Here is an 18,350-nt window from a genome sequence, read left to right on the forward strand (position 1 = left end):
AACACAACTGTTATTTCACTGCACCAAATACCTCTAGATAACATAAACCTACACAACTCTTTTTCAGTAAGTGAAAATATTTGACTCTTGGTAACATTTTTAAGCTAAATATATCTGATATAAAATGCATGCCATCTTTTAATAAAATTACCTTAGTTGGCTTATACACACCTGTTAGAAGCTGCCACTAGCCAAAATGTGTTTGGATTATATAGTGGATTAGAGAAAGTTAACAAATCACACAATAAAATTCATCTCATTCCTTTCTAATCTTTGGTACAGCAGTGTGTTGTACTATATGGTAATGATAGAATGTTTTGTTCATTGAAAGGAGTGTGAATGAACTTTGCTGTTGTTATTGTTCATTTATTCATTCCATCAACAAATTTTGTGATTACCTAACACAGTGCCTTGCTTATTATAAGTAATGGAGAACAGGGACACTTTGGTGCTGTCACTGGATTTTGTCTTTACCAGTATAAATAGTAGCAATTTAAATGCTATTTGAGTTCATGCATTCAGATATTTGGGCACTGGAAAAAGTTGTGCCACAGAATAATAGTAACCGTGCTGATTAAGCCCTTACTCTGTGCATTATTTCATTTGAATCTCCCTAGGAGGCCTGAGGGTAGAGGCAGACTTATTACCCCCAGTTTTATAGAGGTTGGAACTATGACTCACAGCAGTTAAATGGTATTTCAAAAATCACCCAATCAATACATGGTATAGCTTGAAGTTGAACCTAGAGCACCTACTGTGCAAAACAGCATTAAAAGAATACCGTTGCTTTTATTTCTAAATTCCATGTCTTTTAAGAAATGTTCTCACCATTCTAAAATGCTAAGTGGATAATTACTTAATGTTATAAGGCTATTTTATTTTCATTAATCTTTGGCTAAATGTATTGACAACTCCCACCCCTACCCCAGACTTCTTTTGGTTTCACAGTGACCATTTCTGAAGTCTAAGAAGTGTGGCTAAAGAATAGTGGAAACTTACTTTCATTGAAATTTTACTGTATACCAGTCATTTAGCATAATATTTGAAAAGAGTGCTAAGTTGCCATGACATGTAGATTTAAAAGATAAAAATAAAAATAACTTATATTTATTATCAGTCATGGATTCCAAGATTATTTATGAGAACTTCCAATATACCTGGCCCACGAAGAATATGGCTCCTAACTTAGAGGATCTCCCCAGCCAATAGGAGAGACTAAGCAGATGTGTTTACTGGCAATACATTCTGATGAGGGACACCTAATGGTGAGTAGAGGGTGCGAGGGCTTCTAGAAAGAGTCAAAGATTAGAGAAGTTCATCTGGAAAAAACAATAAAGGTTCCATCAAGAGAATACACCTTAGTAAAGGCTCAAAGTCTAAAGAGTTTAAGGATTTCTAGGGACTGAAAAAATTCTGTATAACAGGAGGGAAGGTGGGTGTGGAAGAATAGCCAAGAAGGAAAAATAGCCAAGAAGTCAGTGGAAGGAACATTGCATCATAGGCCTTGCTGAGAAATTGGAATGAATGACAGTCTTTGAATAAGGCTTTGCTCAGTACTGTAGTTTGGATTCGAAATCCAGACTTAAAAAGCCGATGAACATTCAGACATTTCTCTTTAAACAAGACTTCCCCTTCTATTCTTTAGAGTTGGAAATTATTCTCTGCTTGGGAATAGTTTTCAATATGTTCCAGACACTATAAATGACTTCCCTTCTATTTCCATGTATTTACCATGTTGATTACAGTCAGGCTGATCGGAGTAAAGCACCAGGTGTCATAGCATCCTAATATTACGTGAATCATGCATTTATCCATTCATTTATGCGTGAATCCAGGGAAAATAGATTTTTTTCCCCTACTTTATCAGTTCTACAGATTCAGATTCCTGTATATTTAGGTAACATTCCAAGGGGATAGATATGCTCTTCTAAAGGAGTGCTTCCTTCAGCAAGACAATTTCTAAACTCTTTACTTTCCAGCCCAATTCTCTAGCTATTCTCAGGGGCGGTGGGGAAGCAAAAAAAAAAAAAAAAAAAAAAAATTAAAATGGCCTCTCCAGTGTACCCAGATGGAAGATGGGGAAGTCCTGCTAGTTTTTTCCTCCACTGCCAACATAAACAGGGTGGAGCAGCTGAGAAGGCAGGCCACTAGTGGAGAGGGAAAGAAACAATGTAACAGCAAAGTGACAAGAACTCAGCCCTGCCTCCTATCTGGGGCAACAGAGGCTTCTCCAGCCAACCCCAATTCTCCCTTTACTTTGCACTTCCACCAGGGACCTTTTGAAGGAGCACCAGTGAGTCCCTCCATATTAAATAGTTGAAAGAACTTGGGCCAAAAATAAAGCAGAACACCCATTTGCTTTTTCCAACTTGTCTCACTTCTGTTCCCTTCTTCAAACTCTTGATAAAAGCAGCGGCAATTAGTGTATTGCAAAGTGCTTCTTGGAGAGTTGTGGGAATCACTGCTGCTTTCCTCAGCCCCGGTTTCACAACCTCAACTCAAGGGCAGGCCCTCCCTCTCTCTTTCTCCCCTCCTTCCACCTGACAGGGACCATAAATAACTGAGGCTCCCAGTGTTCCCAGCTGAGAACAAAGTTGAAAGTTTGCCTGGAGCTCCGTGCCACTCCCCGCCTGGGCCACTGCTTTGTTTTCTTCTAATGTTTTTCCTCTACCTGGGTTGGCTGTTTCTTCATTCATATTTGAGAAGAGTCACCTCCTGATTAAATGTGCCACTTCGCTCTCTCTCCCTACATGAAGGCTGTCTCGGTTACCCGACTAGGCAACGCGTATTGGTATCAAATTACGGAAAGTCTACACCGAGCAGTCCTCATATTTACATACAAATAACTCAGGGGCTTGCATTTATGTCACCATTCTGTCCTGCTAGAGGCTTGCCAGAGGAGTTTTTAATCCAATCAGAAGGAGCTTTAAAAGGATGTCTGCGGAGTGGTCAAAGGATCTTAATCTCAATTAAGTGGCTTTTTTTAAAAAAGATTTTTTGGGAGGCCTGAAATTTTGAAAATCTTCGAACCCTGAGTGGGGAAAGATGTGTAATTCCTCAATTGCCAGGAGGATATCAAGATGCTGAGAGGAATTCAGCGGTGGTGAGAGTGGATACAAACCAGGGATTGGTTTGCTTGAGCTGGTTTGGAGGTTGATTCTAAATCACTGCTTAAGGAATTCCTGGAAACATCAGGAAAACATTTGATCATCCAAGCCTAGTGGAGATGGCTTTACCGCAGAGTAAGATCTTTGAGTTGTACTTGGTGTGTGCTGTTTTTGTTTGAGATGCAGTGAATGTGCAAATAGCCTAGCCGTAAATAGTTACTTAAAATAATCTCTTGGTCCTGGGTAGCAGCAGTAGAAAGTTGATCTGTTTAGTTTTTACATTTGCAAAAACAGTAGTTGACAGTGTATTTTTAGACTTGATTGGTAGTTTAAAAGCTGAGCTCTTGCGGTTTCCTGAGTTTAAATGAATGGAAATTGTAAACAGTACCTAATATAGGAATTGGAAAATGTATCTGGGGGAATGAATCACTTACCTTTGAGAAAACACAACATGTACACTTTTGCAATCTCTTGGCCAGCAAAGCTTGTGCCCAGAAAGAGGGTAAGAGTTTGCCTGGGTTGGGAAGGAACTTTTCTGCAGCCTGTGCTACCTTTTGAGAAGGATGGGAAATGTCCCAGAGGGCAAAAGACAATTGAAAAACCTGCCTTGTCACTCTTGGAATGTGGTTTTTCCATGTGAGGTCATGTTTTGCATACGTAGCTGGTAAAAGTATTTCACATAATTAACTCTTTGTCTTGATAATTAAAGAGCAATTTATATAGTCCTTTCAAAGTGCTAAAGCACCAATATTATCTCTGGAGAAGGCTGCTTTGCTTTCCATGTGGATTTCAAGCATTGGGACAGTTGGGCTGTTGTTAATTTGATAGGTTTAGAAACATTTCAAAATTGACGTGTTCCAAGACTCTCCAACCGAGCAAGTTATGGTTCACATAACTTGCTAGTTTCTTACATAAGCCCCAAACTGAAATCCTGTGTGTGAGATAACTGGTTGTTTTTTTTTTTTTAATGGCTGTTTCCTTCCCACATATAATTTCAAGAACAGTAATGAAGAGGTGGTTCTTATTTTGTAATCCATGTCCATTCAAACAAGCTGCCCTCATCGTGGGTGAGGTGAGGTGAGGAGAACTCTGACATAAAACATCTACCTGTCTGGTCAGCTGAGAGTTACCTGGAAGCAAAGGGATAGGGATAATGTTTTAAGATTCGTACTTAATACCAGGAATTGTTTCCGCTACTTAAATTCACTCTTGAAATTGTGTACTAACCTTTACCTATACCTTTTCCTTCTAAACGGGAGTTACAAAAAATTATCCAGGGGAAAGGGGAAGGTGAATATGAGATAATGGGGGATTTGCTGATAATCAAAGGAGTGATTTTCTCCACAGCTGACACATTCAAAAGCTTTTGATGTGGGCTTGCTCTCTACATCTGCAGGTGAAGATGCAATGACGGGGGACACAGACAAATATCTTGGGCCACAGGACCTTAAGGAACTGGGTGATGATTCCCTGCCTGCAGAGGGTTACATGGGCTTTAGTCTCGGAGCACGTTCTGCCAGGTACTTCATTGTTGCTGTCTTTCATAGTTAATTTAAAACAACCATGATTTGCCATAAATCAAAATCATGTTCATTTTTCACATTATCCCAAAATGTGTTCTTTGGATGAAGATGTGAATTTAGCGAAATGTTCTCGACGCAAATACACATGCTCTGCTGTTTTCTTTTGTGGTTTGTAGTTGTTAATTTCATGTGATTGACCATGTTAATTGTGTGTTCTTTTTTTTCCCACTTTGCAGTCATGCTTCCAGCACAGTAGCAAAAGAGCTCACTGACAAAACTGGGAGAACCAATCTGAGTCACATATTTCAAAATTAAGTTTTGTTCCATATTGAAAGAAAATATTATTTGCTAATAAGTAAGAAATACGTGTGTAGATTGTTCACTATTCTCTCTGTTATTGAAATAATAATTCAAGATTAAAAGAGAGCATTTTTGAAAAAAAATTATGTTGCTTATTAAAGTTGTCCACCAAGTGTTTGAGTATCTCTTCTAAAACCGTTCCATTATTTTGTTTACAAGGGACATGTTAGAAGTATAACAGTGATTTACCAAAAGTCACAGGCAGGAATGGTGACAAATTCAGTTCTTACAACTGAAGTGGAAAACTTCTGTATGGGAAAACCTTGACTCAGACTTTTCTTACACTGTTGAAAGAAACAGAACCTTGTGCAGAATTTGGAGACTTCTTTGCCCTAGTGTGGATTAACAGAGTGTTTGCTGACAGTGAAGTTATTTTAAAGCTAATAATTAAACCTTCTAAGCCAGAGCCCTGAGGACATTTTCCTATAGTTTAAGGATCTGTTGTAAAAAGTTTCATTGTCTAATAGTAAATGGCACTTCCCACAAAGTAAACCCTGGAGTTTATTCTCATTGTAGTTGGTGTGGCCAGTATGGATATTGAATTGATTTTTCTTCTAGTCTTTTTTTAGTAGGAATTTGAAACTCACATAGCTTAGTAGAACTTTTGCCTTATAAATACATGTATAAAAGGCCTTAAAGTCTTATTGTAGCAGGTGTCATTAACAGAAAGAGGAAAAATAACTTTTAAAAAAATGCAATATTTTAAGCGGTCAAAGATAGCAACAAGTTAAAATGGAAAATATGTAGAACCTTTAAGGTTCTTGAGATCCTTTAGATCTTGTTTAAATCTTAGAGATTTATAGCTTTTGAAATCCAACAACTAGCTTGCCTTCTCTTCTGATAATATATGACACATTTTGTGATCAATCATTTTTATGTAGAAAACTATAGTAGCTGACCTCCAGTGACATAGGAAACCAGAATATCACACTGTAATTTTTTTCTTAATATAATTCCAAGGCTTTCATACTTCTAATTTTGATTGCACTATTATTTGTTGCTATTATATGTAACTCATTTTTTTTTTACTTTGATGACTCATGTTATACTCAGAGGCAAACATTTTTAAAACTCTATAAAGCCANCACATTTTGTGATCAATCATTTTTATGTAGAAAACTATAGTAGCTGACCTCCAGTGACATAGGAAACCAGAATATCACACTGTAATTTTTTTCTTAATATAATTCCAAGGCTTTCATACTTCTAATTTTGATTGCACTATTATTTGTTGCTATTATATGTAACTCATTTTTTTTTTACTTTGATGACTCATGTTATACTCAGAGGCAAACATTTTAAAACTCTATAAAGCCAGTATTTTAAGCACATTGTTAGAGTATTATCAAGTAAAATATATTCTGAGTGTAACATTTTAAAAGGAATACATTAAATGTGTAACTCATTCAACCATAACTTTTTTTTCTTTTTTCTTTGTCTGATTTTTTGCTTTCTATTCTTTTTTTTTTTTTTTCTAAAATTACTTTAAAATAGTCCCAAGATAAGGTAAGAAGACATGGCACTTTTATAGTGTTTCTCTTCCCTTTCCTGGCTCATGCTCTCATTTTTATTTTCTTTAGCATTGTAATGTGATGTGCTGTGATGTGCTGCGATGTGCTTTCTTTTTTCTGCTCAGCTTTAGAAAATCAGTAAAATTTTGTGATTTTAAGAAAACTAGAAAGTATATAATAAATATTACTTACGCAAAATTGATCAAATACGTAAGGAATTTCTTTCCCTTAACAAGTTTTGTATAGTGCATGAAGTAATTAAAGAAATTTCACAGGGTTTGAAGAAAAAGTCCTGATGTGAAGGGCTGTTTGTTTGCTGGTTGCTGTTTTATTTGAGTTGTGCTAGGTAAATTAGTATAAATGTAGAATTCTGGGGCATGTTTTTCTAACACTTCCTATATTTAACACTTAGGGTGTACTGATGGCTACAAATAAAATAGTTGGCCTTAGTTAAAAACAATTTAATGCTTTCTAGATCCCCATACAAATAATCTTTAATTTTAGGCTAAAAGTACTTCGAAGTATTCAGGATTCAGAGTAAAGCTTGATGGGTTTAATTGACTCCATATGTCTAATTTAAATTGGTCTGGAATGATCAGAAGTAGGGACTTTAGACATTATGTAAAATGAAGACATCTTTAGGCCTTTCTGTTGATAGCTCCCAATTCTGGGCTCTGTTCTGCAGTTGGCACTCAGAGAGAAATTAAAAGAAGGAGGAGATGTTTAAAAAGTATCAACAAATTTTAGATACATTTAGAAATAGAAATTAAAATGAATAGGTAATTATTTTTTAAAACTTTTAAGTGTTTGTCCACGTAGAAAACTGTTTCATATACCACCAGTGTTAACATATCATGCCATGGGGACCGTAATTTGAAGAAATGAATGTCTAATGCAGACAGTGGCCAGCGACTCTCAAATCACACCACTGGAGCAAAATTTAACATTGTTATGTGTGCTTAGAAGCTGTACTAATAGTGTAGCCACTAGCCACCTATAGTTACTTAAATTAAAATTAGTTAAATTCAGTTGTTCATTCACACCAGCCACATTTCAAGTGCTCAGTAGCCAGTGTTGTTGGACAGCTCAGATTTAGCACATCCCCTTCATAGGAGAAAGTTCTGTCGGACAGTGTTGAGTTAGAGAATTCCTGCTCTTAGGAAGCTTCTACTGTATTTGAGGGAAGGTAAGAGACTAGAAACAGGAATGGCAGAAAGAAGGGCTTGCAATTGAAACTGGGGAAAAAACAGAGTAATGGGTCCCATGATTGGGCATGGAGAGCCTGACTGTGCAAGTGGCCAGAGTCATGTGGCTTACTACCTAAGTTCCTCTGTGCAGGAATTATGCTTATAATGGTCTTTTAGTAAGTTTTGCTGAATACACTAAATAATGACTGTGTAGAATGATGGTTGTTTGGGAATAAGAGAGGTCCATTTGAGATTCTGATAAAAGTGAAGGCTCGCAATCCTAGAAGAAAGTACGTACCTATCTTTGTAGACACTTAGAATGAAGCCTCTAATATCAGGAGGCTCTGTACCTTGATAAAAGGATACCCACTTTCTGGTTTCCTTTAGTATAGCAGGCAGTGGGGAAAAGAAATTGTTTTATGCAAAGAATCATTTATTTACCTCTTATGTATATCGTCTTTGTTCATATCCCCATCAAGCACACAAAAGGCAAGGCCAAAGCCAAAGTCTGACTGGTTCCACTGGTAAAGATACAAGAAGCCACTTTCAGATCCAGATGGTTTTTAATTATATAGGCAGTGAAAGGAAGAAGTGAAAGGTGCTGGCTTCTCATGATCCTTGTCCCCTACACCTAAAAGGGCACCAAAACAAAAGGGGCTAGATGTCTGCAATGCTAGTTGTGGGATTCCCCATTGCTGAGGAGCCAATTCTAGACTTCAGCTAAATAGTTTTATATTCTGCAGCTCTATTCCAAGGAGAGCAGAGTAGGAATCCTCATACATCATTAGAAAGAGGAAGTGATGAAAGCTATCTCATGGCAGCCTCCCAGGTGAGACGGGGAGCTGAGTAGCAGATGGTCTCGTGGAAGTTCCTCACCAACCTCCATCCTCTGAGTTCCTGGAAGATCACAGGGTGTTCTGTGAAGGCTCAGATTAGCTTCAATTCTGGTCTTTGCCTGTATGACTTATGTGAATACATGCAAGGTCATGAGAGTGACATGGCAGAACTGTTCTCCCAAGGGCCCTGACTCTATTGGGTTTTAGTTTAGAGGTCACTGTGATGATGGCATATCAGGGCATCAGGGTACCTGCATCTGAGAAGTTCAAGGGCTATATGGAGGATTTACAGAGGCTGGAAAGAACAGTTGAAGGAGCAAGAAAGACAATAGTAGAGCAAAGAAAGAATATTTGCAGTGAAGAACAAATAACCATGCAAGGAATATGAATGTTTCCTGAAAGCCAGGAAGATGGCAAAGAGGATCATGCAAAGTGTATTCATAACACTACTTCCTTCTTGATGTTTTCTATGAGTAGCAACAACAAACCAGAGTTCTCAGTAAGTCCCAAAGACTTATAAACAGACCCATTTAAAGTAGACATAATTCTAATCAGTAGCACATGTCAAGTAGATATAGACCAGAAAGAGGAGACATTCTAACATAAGATCTTGTCCTAGAAAAATCTACCAACTGTCTAGAATCATCTGGTTCTTCTCAATTGTCATGTCGGTTCAACTTCACAGTGGAACATCCAAAGTTTTCATGCATTTCATATTCTCAAAATTGGCCTAATTTTAAACAAAATCTAATCATAACATTGTCTATACTGAAGACATTTTCTCAAATATAAGGGATTTTACTTTTCACTATGTCCTTTCAAGAACAACTTTTGTTGATATTTTTAGCCATCTTGCCTGTTCTTAGAGTTGCATGCATTAATTTTTTTTTATTCATCTCATCATCATCTACCACTGTTGAATGGTTAACTGTAAATACAACAGCCTCCGCTCCTTCAGTTCGGATAGGTCTTACACCTTGAACAGAAGCTCCTATGCACGGGACAGCATGATGATTGAAGAACTCCTTGTGCCATCCAAAGAGCAGGTATGCATTCTTTTCAAAATAGCCTTTGACTATTAAACTTACATTTGTATGATTTAACCAAGCTCTTTGTCTTGTGACAAAAAATATATTTCTGCATGTTTGATTTTTCATTTGTAAATCTTCTGGTACTAGCCAGTTAAAAAAAAAAAAATAAGTTGTACTATAAGCAGAAATATTCCTGTCTTCTGCAGGTGAGGAAGATACGAATATCAGAGAGGAACTCAGAAAGTCCTAGAAAATGTGTAGTTACCTTTCTCTTCTCTAGGTCAAATCTATTTCAATTTTTTAAAAGGAGAGTTAATAATCATTGGTAGCTGAAGTTGCTGGTATTAACCTCATGAATGTTTTTGTCTGTTTGTTTTTGGAGACAGAGTCTCTGTCACCCAGGCTGGAGTGCAGTGCCGTGATCTCAGCTCACTGCAGTCTCTGCCTCCTGGGTTCAAGTGATTCTCATGTCTCAGCCTCCTAAGTGGCTGTGACTACAGGCCCACCACCACACCCAGCTAATTTTTGTATTTTTAGTAGAGACAGGCTTTCACCATGTTGGCCAGGCTGGTCTAGAACTCCTGACCTTAAGTGATACACCCGCCTCGGCCTCCAAAATTGCTGGGATTACAGGTGTGAACCACCGCACCCAGCCTGAATTTTGCTAAACAAACTGTGTATCTATGTTGGAATTTGTTAGAATTGTTTTTAATAAGTAAAGATGAGACTGGTCATTTTTTGTTCCCTTAGCTTCAAAGTTGCCTTTGATGGTGTCTAAAGATGTGATAGTATTTTGCTTTCTACCAGAATCTCTGCTATATGCATTTGGTGTTTGTGTAATTTTTTTCTTCCAATAATTGTGGTTGAATTGATAGTGGGTTACTATAAGAAGTTCCAGTAACACAGCTTTCCTGCATGTGGGCTCAGGATGGTCCCGGAATAATTAATACACAGATAATACCTGGCTTTAAGTATGCTCAGTAGTGATTTAATGATAGATGAAACTGTCTGGACAATAAAACATTTAAAGGTGACGTATAATATTTAAACAATGTAAATAACTGGTGAAATCATGCTGGGCTTTTTGACTCACTGCACAATGAAGGTGAATTGGAGCAGATGAATAAGTGGTAGTCACTTATCATAGCCAAGGTAGAGGTTAAGCAATAGGTAGACTTTTGGGACTCCCACATGTCTGCAGATGCTGATGTCTAGACATACACATGTGTGTTGTACTTCATAGGGACCTACAATAAATATTTTATTACTTTTTACTCTCTAGAACATTCTTAACAAGCAGGCCTTACAGAGGTGAATACAGTGGTTATTCAGTGTTTGGTCAGACAAAAAAAACTCTTTTAAAAATGATTATAGGCTGGGCATGATGAGCCATGCCTGTAATCCCTGCACTTTGGAAGGCCAAGGCGGGCAGATCACTTAAGGTCAGGAGTTCATAACCAGCCTGGCCAATGTGGTGAAATCCCGTCTCTACTAAAAATACAAAAATTAGCCAGATGTGGTGGCGGGCAACTGTAGTCTCAGCTACTCGGGAGGCTGAGGCAGTAGAATTGCTTGAACCTGGGAGGCAGAGGTTGCAGTGAGCCAAGATCACACCACTGCACTCCAGCCTGGGCAACAGAGCGAGACTCTGTCTCAAAAAAAAAAAAAAAAAAAAATTACAGGTGCATGTATTAGTCTGTTCTCATGCTGCTAATAAAGACATACCAGAGACCAGGTAATTTATAAAGGAAAGAGGTTTCACTGACTCACAGTTTCACCTGGCTGGGGAGGCCTCACAATCATGGTGGAAGAGCAAGGGACATCTTACATGGTGGCAGGCAAGAAGAGAACTTGTGCAGGGTAACTCCCCCTTATAAAACTATCAGATCTTGTGAGACTTATTCAGTATCACAAGAACAGCATGGGAAAGACCTGCCCCTATGATTCAGTTACCTCCCGCCAGCTCCCTCCCACAACAGGTGAGAACTGTGGGAGCTACAATTCAAGATGAGATTTGGGTGGGGACACAGCCAAACCATTTCAGTGCAATAGCATGTCATGGGTTTTAAGTGGGTATTAGTACCCGAGAGAGCACTTGTCTCAAATAATGAAACTAAGCTCTTGGGTGTTGCCAGGAATTGGCTGAAATTTTCTGCTTGGTTGGCTATGGTCATTATCTTAGTCTGTAATCCTGCTCTTTTCATATTCCCAATTGAAATGAGATGGCAGTGGAGATATTGATAACACTTATAAGTATAAAAATGCCTGTTATTCTCTACACTCTAAGGAAACTTCACAAAACTTATAAAATCACAGATGAAAGGAGACTCCCCAGGTATCAATGACACTTTGCTCATGTAGAAAGCATGTGCCAGGGAATTTCTGATCAAACCTAATTGTGGCTTATATTTCTGCATATTAACTTGCCACGGGTCAAGGGCCTGAAATTGGAACCACCACCACCGTCACCATGACCTTACCATCATCACTGTCACCTCCACCACCGCTACGACCACCACTATTACCACCATAGTTATAGTTACTCTACCACCCAACTTCTGCACATTAATGTTGAAGTAAAATGCAAGTGTTTGTGGTGCTACAAAATGGCTTCTGAGGGTTCTCATACCATTGCCTATTAACTATTACCAAGACCTACTTACTGAGGTAGACTGGAGGGGCAGCATTTACTCAGAACTAAGGATTTGTGAACAGAAGTAGAAGACAAAGAGAATTTTTGAGATGAAACTGATGTTCTTATAGTCAGTTGTTGCTTCCAACTCAAAAATACTTCTGTGGACATCGTGAACACGTCTATAGACCCATCAGAGGAAAGAAGAGCATAGGACATCTGAAAATCTTTCAAAATAAACTTTAAGTTGATAATGTAGAAACAGGAAGTTGCTGTCTTTAGTGAGCACAGAATACCCGCATAGGCATTCCCTGTGGAACCAGCGTGTCTAATGAGCATATAACACTACGCAGAGCCACGCAAATCCAGGATAAATTGGCAGATTTTGGAGGGGGAAATGAAAGTCGTAAAGACATTTTAGGGACTATTGGGGGCATTTGAAAATGTCTTGGAGATATCTGTGTGTGTAGGAAATCATTGATAATTTTCTTAGCAGTGATAATTTTAGCATTGGTAATTTTCTTAGCTTATCACTGCTACTTATTGAACCTTCTCAGAGAATATTGGGGTATGCATGCTGAAGTTTTCCAGAATTAAGCAGTCATTAATTCAACTATTTATTTCCAAATAGTTCAGCCAAAAAAAGCACATCTGGATATAGCAATGTTAATTGTTGAATCTAGGTAGAAGGTTAATTGTTGAATCTAAGTAGAAGGTACATGGGTATTTTTTATACAGTTTTTCAACTTTTTTATTTGTGTGAACAATTTCAAAATAGTAACTTGGAGGAAGGAGGAAAAATCCTGAAAGAGGTCCATTAACTTTTGAAGTCTCTAGTTTCAAGACTAAAAAAGTTAATGAACCTCTATTATTATAGATAAATAAAATTATAGCTATAGAGGAGGAGGAAAAGGCTAATTCCTCAAAGAAGCTGGCAGACAGAAGTGTCTAGATACACTATGCAAGACTAATGGGAAACATTTACTTCAGAAGTACATTTAAACACTTGAGGATTAAATGACAAAAAATTATTAGTTTCTGTTTTTCATTTCTCTAATTTTGTATTTATAATATTCAAAGTATAGCTCTTCCACAGTAATAATTTTGTTGGAAAGCATGAAAGAAGTTTTCAGTTGTCATAGAATTCCCAAATCAATGACATATAGCTTGTTGTCAGATTTAAAACTACACTATCATTGCCCAGTTAAAGTTGCCTTGACAAGTAAAGGTGAAAAATGAGTAAAAGTGAACTCTCATACACTTCTCTTTTTCAATGAGTAGATCTCACTCATACAAAGTACAATTGCCTCTTTATTAGCCTAGTGATTAATCAGTTTGCATATTAACCACAGTTAAAGTGCAGTTGAGACCCAGGGTGATTAGTGTAGGCCTGCCACCTCTCCTTCTGGGGACCTGTGCTGGCTAAAGGCACATGTGGAGGCCAGAGCTGGGGGAGGGGAGTGGGAGCGGTGGAGCCATCCCCACCCCATGTTGAGCCTGAGTATTGATTAGTCCATAACCCACTTAATTCCCTCCTGGATAGTTGAGAGTAGACTCTTTTGTTACAGGTTATCATGAACTTCCTATTCTTTTACCTTCCCTTTACTTCAGAAGTGCATTTAAACATTTTCTATTAGAATTAAGTGACAAAAAATCATTAGTTTATGTCTTTCATTCCTCTAACTCTGTATTTATAAATTTCAAAATGTAGCCTTTCCACAGCAATAATTTCAGAAAACATGAAAGAAGTCTGTTAGCCAAAAATCACCTGAAGATATGTTATGGAAAATGCATATGTAAATGAAATCATGTCTTGGATTTGTCAAAAGATCTTTCTATTTAAAGCAATGACTCAATCTAGACCACTTATGAGCATCTCTTGGAGAAATTTGGTGTGTGGGGATATGTGTGTGGGGGGCGGGGTGTGTGTGAGAGAGTCTCGCTCTGTCCACTCAGGCTGGAGTACAGTGGCATGATCTCAGCTCACTGTAACCTCCGCCTCCTGGGTTCAAGTGATTCTTGTGCCTCAGCCTCCCTACTAGCTGGAATTACATGCGTGTGCCACCATGCCCGGCTAATTTTTGTATTTTTTAGCAGAGATGGAATTTTGCCATGTTGCCCAGGCTCATCTCCAACTCTGGACCTCAAGTGATCCGCCCACCTTGTCCTTCCAAAGTGCTGGGATTACAGGTGTGAGCCACCATGCCCTGCCACCTGGAGAACTTTTAAAAAGACGGTTGCTCAGTTCCTGATTTCTTTGGCCTGTGTAGAGTCTGGGCATGCAATTCCAAATGTACCCAAGATTGAAAGCCACTGATTCATAGTCAGTGTTCTTAAGTGGGGGTGCACACTGGAATTACCTGTGGCTCTTTTAAAAACAAGCTGCCTGCAGAATCAGAATTTCCATGTCTGGGTTGTACCTTTAGTTAGTAACTACCGATTTAAGGCAACTCTCACTGGAAGCTTGGTGTGTATTGGTCAGTCAACATCTAATGTATTTGTTTTATAAGCTCAGATTTGTGTGTGTCAGATTGTCTGAGAGCAACATCTATGCTTGGAAACATTCCTCTCCAAACAGGAGTTAATAAATAAAGAAAAGGGATGAGTCTAAACTGAAGCCTGATTGTCTGGGATGATTGTAATAGCATGGTGCTTTCATTTCTTCTGATGTAATTATTGAAAGCAACTGTCTGGTACAACTTAATGTATGTAAGACACATTACTGTGTGTGATCCACATCAGACAGTGTTCATTACATAAATGGAATGCTATTCACTAGATGCCTTCAGTGTCAGGAGATATAATGGTGGTAACACTTACAGTGGTGGTGAAAACAGCTAATTTTGAGCTCCTATTATGTGCCTGGAACTATTCTAAGTGATTTAGCAGTATTAAGTTGTTTACAGTTCACAATATTCCTATGAAATAATTTGTTAACCCCATTAAAATGATGAAGAGGTCAGGCACGGTGGCTCACACCTGTAATCCCAGCACTTTGGGAGGCCAAGGTGGGTGGATCATTTGAGGTCAGGAGTTCGAGACCAGCCTGGCCAACATAGTGAAATCCTGTCTCTACTAAAAATACAAAATTTAGCTGAGTGGTAGTGGTGCATGCCTGTAATCCCAGCTACTCGGGAGGCTGAGGTAGGAGAACCTCTTGAACCTGGGAGGCGGAGGTTGCAGTGAGCCAAGATTGCACCACTGCACTCCAGTCTGGGCGAGATAGTGAGACCCTATCTCAAAAAAGAAAAGAAAATGAAGAAACTGAGGCACAGACAGCTTGAGTAACTCACCCCTGGGGCACAGCTTGTAAGTGGCAGAGTCACTGGCCATCTGGCTCCAGATTGCCTCATTTTATCCTGAACACTCTGCATCTGCATTGCTCAGTGAAAGAGAAAGGCCCGTGAGGAGTCCAGGTATTTTATAATCTGTCCTCTGGGATCTTGTACTTGCTAGTATTCTTGGTCGGGCCGCAGCACCCCATCGTGATCTATTTTTTAGCATGAAACATTATATTTAGACAGTGTTCTTCATTACATTTATTTCTAATCCTAATAAAGTCTTTTATTTATTCAATGTGCTTTAAAATAAACTGACATAACGTATTCAGTAACAATTAGAAAGTATGAAGAACTGGCCGGGCACGGTGGCTCATGCCTGTAATTCCAGCACTTTGGGAGGCCAAGGTGGGCAGATCACATGGTCAGGAGATGGAGACCATCCTGGCTAATATGGTGAAACCCTGTCTCTACTAAAACTACAAAAAGTTAGCTGGGTGTCATGGTACGCGCCTGTAATCCCAGCTACTTGGGAGGCCAAGGCAGCAGAACCGCTTGAACCCAGTAGGTGAAGGTTGCAGTGAAACGAGATCGCACCACTGCACTCCAGCCTGGGAGACCGAGCGAGACTCTGTCTCAAAAAAAAGAACTAAAAATTATGGCATGGAAAGCATCATTACAGGAATGGAAATATATGACCTTCAGACAGATGAAAGGTAGAAGGCATGACATCAGTTTACAAATAGTTAGCAGGCTAACCAATTAATTTCTCTTCCTTTAAATGATCCTAGAATTAGTTCTAAGACCGAAAGTTATACATATACTGTAGGCAGAAACGTTTAGTTCAGTATGACTTTTTATAGAGTCGTTCAAAGACGGGAGAAAAGCAGAAGTCACTTACCGATGTCGGTTGGTTTTCCCTGCGTACACCCATTTGGCTTTCCGCATATACCCATTTCCATGGCAGTGCCTGGATCTGGTGGCCAAATCCCTAACCCCTGCCCATCTACCCATTTCTCAGTTAATGTTGTTTAGACAGGGCATAAGTCCCTCCTGTTCTGCAACACTGATACCCAAATCAGGCCGTTGAGAGCATTCGTATCTCCTGGATTACAGCAGTTACTTTAGGATGAAAAGTGAAATCTGAGCCCGTCTAGTGAGACTCAAATTTGAGACTTTGTCTAACCTTTTGGGAAAGAAAAACTCCACTGGGGTTCCTAAGCTATAAAGATGACATAAGCCCAAAGCTGCTGGGAGTAGAATGTGAAGACAAATGATTCCTACCATCGTTTGAGCTGGATTCAACCAACCTTGAAGTTAGCACCATTCAGATTTTCTTGCCATATAAACCAGCAATTTAATTTCAGTCTCCCCCATCCCTGGAAAGGGAGTATCTTAAACCAGTTCAATTTGGTTTTCTGTCATTACTAATGTGCTTGCTGTTGGTGGTAATGAAACCTGGTAGGAACAACCACATATCAATGGAAACATAAAAAGTCTAGCATCTTAAAGTGCCATTCAACCTTGAGATTCTATTATTTTATGCTTTCTCTCTAAAATTAAATAAATCCAATGTTAACAAAAGAAAAAGAAAATGAGGAACTATGATTTAAGAGAATGCTATAAACTTGGGTATTTCTTTTACTTTTCTTTTCTTTTTTTTTTTTTTTTTTGAGATAGAGCCTCACTCTGTCACCCAGGCTGGAGTGCAGTGGCGTGATCTCAGCTTACAGCAACCTCTGCCTCCCGGATTCAAGCAATTTTCATGCCTCAGCCTCTCCAGTAGCTGGGATTACAAGCACGCACCACCACACCTTGCTAATTTTTTTTGTATTTTTAGTAGAGATGGAGTTTTACCATGTTGACCAGGCTGTTCTCAAACTTATGGCCTCATGTGATCCGCCCACCTCTGCCTCCCAAAGTGCTGAGATAACAGATGTGAGCCACCACTCCTGGATAAACTTGGGTATTTCTAAACAAAAATTTTAGAAAGGAGCCCCTTGCTAATTGATCACTCTCAAATGAACACCTTCCATTTCCTTATAGTTCTGTTGACTTAGGGACAGTGTATCTATGAGAAGAGAGGACTAGGACAGCTGTTTGGCCCTGCTCTCTGTCTGAGTAGATTTCTTTCTTTTGAAGACTTCCTTTTCAGACCAGATTTGCCTACATGGTTTGTTCCTGAGGGGACTAGTGGCAAGCCTTCAATAGTGACTGGTGTAGAAGGCTTAACTAGACTATGATGTCAACAGTTGCACTGGCTGTTTGAATGCTGTTTGAATGGAGAACATTCTGTAAGTGATATTGGAGGCCTCATTATAGCCATCATGTACAGGAAGGCTGCTGTCACATCTTTCACCCCATAACTCTTCTCATTTATCTCACAGGCAAGGATCCTGATTCCTTTGGATTGGACTTGGTCTTTTTTGAGGCTAAGGATGATTTCATATGCATTTCGTCATATAATGTGTAATGTACAATTTGATATGTTAGCAAGTAGTGTGAAAATTGGAGAGTTCTTCAGAAGAAACTACCTGCTTGTATTTTCAAGATCTAGGCATTTTCAATTATCTCAGTAATACGAAGGGAAAAGAATACCTAACCCAAAAGACTGCCTATGCTAACAGTCAGATTTTCCTCCTCTACCTCTCAACCCTATTCCACTCACACTCCCACCCCCATCTCCCACACCCATTGGCATATAAACCTTGCTATTTCTTTCATGTAAGCTAATTTCTAAAGGGGGGTGCTCAGAAATGTGCATGGTGGCAGAAGGTAGCCAGCCTCAGATTAAAGATTTGCTAGAGATAGTCCCCCTAGAAGATAAGCACATTTGACTGGTGACATTTAATATGCTGCTTTCTCTCTTCAAAATGCTTTGCCAG

The 18,350-nt window shown here is 38.9% G+C and overlaps 1 protein-coding gene across 1 annotated transcript in view; it reads left to right on the plus strand.

Annotated features, from left to right (window-relative positions):
• ANK3 (ankyrin 3) overlaps positions 1-18,350 on the plus strand; it is a 366,065-nt gene that overhangs the window by 249,849 nt on the left and 97,866 nt on the right. Inside the window, 2 exon segments of the mRNA XM_017855490.1 lie at positions 4,504-4,627; positions 9,468-9,570. Of these exon segments, the coding sequence (XP_017710979.1) occupies positions 4,504-4,627; positions 9,468-9,570 (227 nt within the window).

The sequence above is a fragment of the Rhinopithecus bieti genome, unplaced genomic scaffold (assembly GCF_001698545.2).
Source record: "Rhinopithecus bieti isolate Rb0 unplaced genomic scaffold, ASM169854v2 scaffold_39703, whole genome shotgun sequence".
NCBI lineage: Eukaryota > Metazoa > Chordata > Mammalia > Primates > Cercopithecidae > Rhinopithecus > Rhinopithecus bieti.